Source organism: Octopus bimaculoides, chromosome 8 (assembly GCF_046866305.1).
Source record: "Octopus bimaculoides isolate indiv1 chromosome 8, ASM4686630v1, whole genome shotgun sequence".
Taxonomy (NCBI): Eukaryota; Metazoa; Mollusca; class Cephalopoda; order Octopoda; family Octopodidae; genus Octopus; species Octopus bimaculoides.
Genome location: NC_142935.1, coordinates 805,115 through 812,614, shown reverse-complemented (window position 1 = coordinate 812,614; position 7,500 = coordinate 805,115). Strand labels below are relative to the sequence as shown.

General features: G+C 37.8%; 2 protein-coding genes across 2 annotated transcripts in view; both read left to right on the top strand.

Annotated features, from left to right (window-relative positions):
- Positions 1-6,042, top strand: part of LOC149134292 (uncharacterized) — a 115,589-nt gene extending 109,547 nt beyond the window's left edge. The window contains exons 10-11 of the mRNA XM_089355969.1: positions 4,512-4,617; positions 5,344-6,042. Coding sequence (XP_089212095.1) covers positions 4,512-4,617; positions 5,344-5,966 — 729 coding nt within the window. The 3' untranslated portion in view covers positions 5,967-6,042. The remainder of the gene's footprint in view (positions 1-4,511; positions 4,618-5,343) is intronic.
- The window catches only part of LOC149134280 (uncharacterized), an 880,637-nt gene that overhangs the window by 82,954 nt on the left and 790,183 nt on the right, over positions 1-7,500 (top strand). The window lies entirely within an intron of this gene.

The window sequence follows — 7,500 nt, the reverse complement described above, 5'->3', positions numbered from 1 at the left end:
AATTGGTAGGAAAAATAAGGATGCATGAGAGTTGAGAGTTTTGTTAGGTTTAAAAAGAGGGTTAAAAGTTTGTGTTAAGCAGGAAATGTGGTGTCAAAACAGGAAGTGTGTGTAAGGGGAGACAAGTGTTTTTAGTTAGAGTTATGAGCTCTTTTTTTCAAAATTAACACTATATGAAACCTCACGTCAGAAATTTGGACACCTTTTCCACATCTTTTTAATGGATAACTGGAAAAGATATTTGGATGATTGTTTCATCATATGGAATGAACCCTATGAAAAACTTCTAGAATTCAAATCCATTTTTAATAACATACATCCCAACATTCAATTCACTATGGAATTCAGCAAACATCATCTCCCTTTTCTTGATCTCTTAATCATAAAAACACCTAATAACCAAATCACAACCGACATCTACCACAAACCTACAGACTCACAACAATACCTCCTTTTTAGCTCATGCCACCCAATATCCCTCCACACTCATAGATCTTGGAATAAAACGTGCCAAGGAACTTGACAAAAACACACTAAAAACCAACCAACATAATAACACACCCAACCCCAAAATACTTCCATACATCTCCACCCATAACCCCAATAACATCGAAGCATTCACCACAATTAAACAAAACCTCCCCTTACTCACCACAGACCCGAAAATGAACAATATCATTAATACACACAAAGTCCTTAAATGCAAAAGGCAACACAAATCTTTGAAAACATTATTAACCAATTCCAAACTACATACACCACTTCCACCCCCATCAGTTAAAAATGTGCACGCCCTAATTGTGGCACCTGCCTTTACCTACTTGAAGGCTCTGAATTTACCTTCAAACGAGGAACAAAGTTTAAAATTAAAACCAATTTCTCTTGTTCCTCGAGTAACCTCATTTATGTCCTTAATTGCGCAGGTTGCCAAAACTTCTATATCGGACAGACGAGCCTCCCATTACGTAGAAGAGTAGCTGTCCATAAGGAACAAATAAACCTCCCTCAATACCGCCAAATTCCACTCAGTGGCCACATAGACTCTTGCGCCAGAAACAAAAACCCTAAATTCATTATATTCCCTTTCTATCAATGTAAAGACAGAATCTCCACACAAGAAAGAATCAACAAGGAGAATCTTTTCATAGAGAAATTCCAACCATTTCTTAACACACACACCCCTCAGTGACCTTATTTCTCTATGAACAGACACAAACTTCCTGTTTTGAAAAAAAGAGCTCATAACTCTAACTAAAAACACTTGTCTCCCCTTACACACACTTCCTGTTTTGACACCACATTTCCTGCTTAACACAAACTTTTAACCCTTTTTTTAAACCTAACAAAACTCTCAACTCTCATGCATCCTTATTTTTCCTACCAATTTATACATGAACTACTATTGAACTACAAAAGCTCAAAGACAATATAATGTATGGGTATATTTATTTTTTTTATATATTATTGTTTTATATATTATTTTCTTCATTTTGTACTTTTTTGTACTTCTTTGTAAAAAAACATTTTCATTCTCCTTCTTGATAATTTGCTTCATCGCAATGAAAACCGGTTAGAAAAAATCTTCATTAAATTATGCTCCCAGTTCAGCATTCATTAAATTATGCTCCCAGTTCAGCATTCTGGGTTTTTTACATTTTCCTATATATTTATATATATGGATATATATATATATATATATATATATATATATATATATATATATATATATATATATATATATATATATATATATATATATGGATATATATATATGGATATGTATATATATATATATATATATATATATATATATATATTTATGGATATGTATTTTTTGCTTGTTTGTTTATTCACCATTTCGTTTTCCAGTCTTGTTTTCCGTACGCCACTACCCTCCACGAAAATAGTTTAATTTGTGTTCGTGGGAAGAACCATTTCAACGATGCGTACTGCCTTAATTCTTCGAAACGCCTGTATTTTAATGGTGGCAGCTGATGAAGGAGATGTTTCTATGTGGCTTGTTTGTTTGTTGTACCATGTTTATCATTTTGTCCATGTTCTTTTGCCACGTCAGATGAAGGTATGTACATACATGTATATATATATGCATATACTCATATATTGTTTATATATATATGGATATCTATCTATATATATATATATATATGGATATCTATATATATATATATGGATATCTATCTATATATATATATATGGATATCTATATATATATATATATGGATATCTGGATCTTTTTTAAAACGGGGGCCACATTTTTCATTAACGAAACACTTTGAAACTTGGAACACTGGTAGAATGTGTCATATAAAACATCTTTTACTCTTAGTCTTCTTAAAAAAAAAAGAAATCCATAAATTATTCCATGTTAAAGTTGTCGTATTTCTGTAATTTCAACCAATCACTGACGTCCATTCAGCCGATATACATTAAGCGCCGACTACATAAACAAACGATTCTGAAACAATTAACCCTAACCCTAACCCTAACCCTAGGGTTAGGGTTAGGGTTAGGGTTAAAGCAAATTTAAAGTGAAAAAAGCAAATAAAACGAAGAATCATTTGTTTATGTAGTCGGCACTTAATGTATATCGGCTGAATGGACGTCAGTGATTGGTTGAAATTATCGAAATAAGACAATTTTTTACATGAAATAAATTCGAATACAAAAATATTTTTCTGTTCTATAACACAAAATAGATAAGTATACGAAGTTTGAAAGTCTTTCGGTACCAAAAACACTACGTAAAACATTAATGAAAAATGTGGCCCCCGTTTTAAAAAAGATCCGGATATCTATATATCTATATATATATATATCTATATATATATATATATATATATATATATATCTCATTCCAGGGTGGAAAACTAGAGGTAGTTGATAGCTTCCGCTATCTCGGCAACCAAGTTAGTAGTGGGGGTTGGTGCGCTGAAAGTGTAGCTGCTAGAATAAGAATAGCCTGGGCAAAGTTTAGAGAGCTCTTACCCCTGCTGGCGACAAAGGGACTCTCACTCAGAGTAAAAGGCAGACTGTATGACGCATGCGTACGAACAGCCATGCTACATGGCAGTGAAACATGGGCTGTAACTGCTGAGGACATACGTAAGCTCGCAAGGAATGAAGCCAGTATGCTCCGTTGGATGTGTAATGTCAATGTGAATACCCGTCAGAGTGTAAGTATCTTGAGAGAAAAGCTGAACATTAGAAGCATCAGTTGTTGTGTGCAAGAGAGTCGATTGCGCTGGTATGGACATGTGGTGAGAATGGATGAGGATAGCTGCGTGAAAAAGTGCCACACCCTAACAGTTGAGGGAACCCGTGGAAGAGGTAGGCTCAGGAAGACCTGGGCTGAGGTGGTGAGGCAAGACCTTCGTACATTGGGCCTCACCGAGGCGATGACTACTGACCGAGACCTTTGGAAATGTGCTGTGCGTGAGAAGACCCGGCAAGCCAAGCAAGATCGTTGCCAGTGCCCCTGGACTGGCTCTTGTGCGGGTGGCACATGAGATGCACCATTTTGAGCGTGGCCGTTGCCAGTACCGCCTGACTGGCTCCCGTAGGATTTTCGAGTGAGATCGTTGCCAGTGCCCCTGGACTGGCTTGTGCGGGTGGCACATAAAAGACACCATTTCGAGCGTGGCCGTTTTCGTGCGGGTGACACGTAAAAGCACCCACTACACTCTCTGAGTGGTTGGCGTTAGGAAGGGCATCCAGCTGTAGAAACTCTGCCAAATTAGATTGGAGCCTGGTGTTGCCATCCGGTTTCACCAGTCCTCAGTCAAATCGTCCAACCCATGCTAGCATGGAAAGCGAACGTTAAACGATGATGATGATGAAATATGATTGTGGCACGTAAAATACACCATTTTGAGCGTGGTCGTTGCCAGTACCACCTGATTGGCCTTCATGCCGGTGGCACGTAAAAGCACCCACTACACTCTCGGAGTGGTTGGCATTAGGAAGGGCATCCAGCTGTAGAAAATCTGCCAAATCAGATTGAAGTCTGGTGTAGCCATCTGGTTCCACCAGTCCTCAGTCAAATCATCTAACCCATGCTAGCATGGAAAGCGGACGTTAAGCGATGATGATGATGATGATGATGATATATATATATATAATGGAAGAATAATTGTGTAGAATATACATGTATATTTTGCTTGGTAGGGGCTGGGGGTCATCTCAGGTTAGTGGTCTCAGAGAGGTCATCATGCATAGAGCCAACTGGGTCCACTGATGCCTTCCATCCTTGACAACCGTGTACTAGCACCAACTAATGCAGGGTTTGCAATGGGACCCCTTCCAGCCTGTAGCAGTTGTGTCAAATGAGAGCAAGGACCTGGTAGACTCCCTGCCAGGAAGAAGAAGACAGTGTGTCGGTGTCTGTTTATATCTACACATATTTGTATGTGTGTGTGTGTGTGTGTGTGTACATATCTATGTGTTGTATCTCTGTATTCATAATAATATCATTGTTGCTGTTCCATTGCTAGGTGAGGGCCACCGAGCTGTGCGTTCTGTACGAGAAGGAGAAACTCCACTCCTACCAACCTCCACGGTCTTGGAGTGAAGCAGCCATTGTGGAGAATAACGTGAGAGGTAGGTATAGGGTCTGATCCAGTCAGATATTTCATCAAAGACGTTCCAGCTGTGACCATCCCATCTTTTATTCAGGCATAGTGCATCTAGGACTACACTATCTAATGTTTAATATAGTAGTTAGTATAAGTGGCTATTGTTGTTGTTGTTTAGTCCTCGGTGATGATTGTGATTTGGCAGAATTGTTTTTTCAGCTCTTTATGTTCTGAGTTCAAATCCTGCAAAGGTCGACTTTGCCTTTCACCCTTTCAGGGTCGATAAAATAAAAGACCAGTCAAGAACTGGGTTCGCTATAATCAAGTCATCCCCCCCATCTTCCATAAGCTGCCCTTGTAAGTAAAATGGGAAAATATTATTATTGTTATTATTATTAAGGTGGCAACATCATTAGCATGATGTACGAAATGCTTTGCGGTATTTTGTCCATCGCAACACATTCTGAGTTCAAATTCTGCTGAGGTCGACTTTGTCTTTCATCCTTTCGGGATTGATGAATTAAGTACCAGTAATACACTGGGTCAGTGTAATTGACTAGTCCCCTGCCCCAAAATTTCAGGCCTTGTGTCTTTAGTAATAAGGATTATTATTATTATTATTATCGTTATTATTCAGCTCACAACTTACATTTTGTACAGCGATTGGTACCAAGAATCCCCTAAAAAATCTCCCTCGCTTTCACCATTATATTATTATTATTATTATTGTTTTTCTTATTTCTGTCCACAGAGAGCTGCAACCTGGAATCTACATTTTATCGATCCATTGACGTCCGCAGCAAAGACCTACGGGAGACTCTGCTGTCTGCTAGTAAATCTCTACACCAAGGCAAGCCCTCAGGCTGGGATTCCAACCATGATGATCACCACCAATTGGCTGAAACTGTAAAGGCTTCGATTGGTGCCGAACGTACAAAGAGTGATGGGTTTGAGTCTTTCTTAATGCAGTCGGTGGTGGCAGGTGACCTGCAGTATGAGGACGACACATGGCAAGAGGAGAGAGACGGGTACTCTGAGTTCTACCCTAGGGGTGTCAGCAGTGCTGCTTTTGATGATGAAGAGGAGGAGGGGAAAATTCTGAAGAAGAAGGATCGCAATGTTAAGCTTGGCTGTGGCTCCTTAGAACCACATGCATCAAAGTTGTCTCCCAACCCCATTTCTTATCCTGGGGACTTCAGTGTCCCCGAGGTCAGAGACAAGTTGTCCCTTGAAGATCGACTGTCGATCCTTAGGGACCAGATTGACTACAACAAGAGAACAGACACAATTATGGAGTGTTTGCTGCAGTCATTCTTGATTGACGATTCATTGGACCATGACGATGGTGTACTCTTCACAGAGGATTGTGGGTAATAATTCGAGATTGTAAACAATAACTGGGTGTTGTGGGTAATAAACAGGGCCACGAATTAGCTGGAGTGTTTTAAAGTCTTCAGAAAATTACATTTTGTTTTAAAGTCTTCAGAAAATTACATTTTGTACAGTGATTGGTACCAAGAATCCCCTAAAGGATCTCCCTCCCTTTCACCAGCCCCCAAATCCATGGTCTTGGACTAATGTAAACAAACATCATCATCATCGTCATCATCATCTTTGTATAGATAATAAAATCCAGTTTGTTTTTGAAAAAAATTAAATTTGAATAAACCTTTTTTTCTATGAAAATAAAAACAATATTTTTCTAAAAGACGCAACAATGTCACTTGCTCTGAATATATATATACACACACACACACACACACAAATATATATATATATATATATATATATATATATATATATATATATATATATATATATACACTCACACACACACACACATATACACACACACACACACACACACACACATATATATATATATATATATACACACACACATGTATGTATATATATATAATGTAGATACCAGTTCATTGCACGAGCATTTAAATCTCATTGGGGAACTAATCTGAAAAAAATAAAGACTGTGTATAAATGGATCCTCATTTGCTGCCATTTGGTGAATTGTTTCCAGCTTTAATAAAATAATATATATACATATATATACAGAGTGTCCTGATATTAAAGCAACCAAAGTTTCGGTATTTAATAACTAGCAATGAATGTGATAAGATATTAAAATGATACGACATTATAAAAACTTTGTTTGTCTTCTTTTTGTTTCAGCCAAAATAAATTCAGATTTATGACTTAAATAATGACTATAGACCAAAATACAATCGTAACCCTCAACAAAGGAGGCGAAAGTAATAAAGCTATATCAAAAATCCTTAATAGTAACCAAAAATCAGCCTCGAAAATTGTAAAGAAATTTCTAGAGACTGCTTCCAATGCAGATCGACCTGGACATGGCCAAAGAAGTGTGAAGACTCCCTCAGCTATGACCCTTTATTTTTTCCAAGATCTCTAATTGGTGGATGGGAGGAAGATATCTCCCAAACAGGAGGCCTAACAGGAATGCATACAACAGATCAATCCTCTCTTAAAAGGATCCCAAATGTCAGGTGATGATTTTAGAATAGGGTGGATGAGGATTAAGTCTATCACCCAAGATATTTCAAGCTATATTATGTGGTTTACTCTTGAAATCATTGAGCTGTGACCATGCTGCGGTTTTGCTTTGGTGGGTTTAATCAATCATATAAACCCCAACACTTACTTTTAAGTCTGTCATACATTCCTAATCTAAATATTTGTGGAACAGCAAGGTTAGGAAACCTACTGAAGATTTTAATTAATCAGTAAGTACTGAGGAAATTACAGCATCTTTCAATGATGGAAAGTATTTGAGTGTGTATGTATCATCATCATCATCATCATTTAACGTCCGCTTTCCATGCTAGCATGGGTTGGACGATTTGACTGAGGACTGGTGAAACCGGAT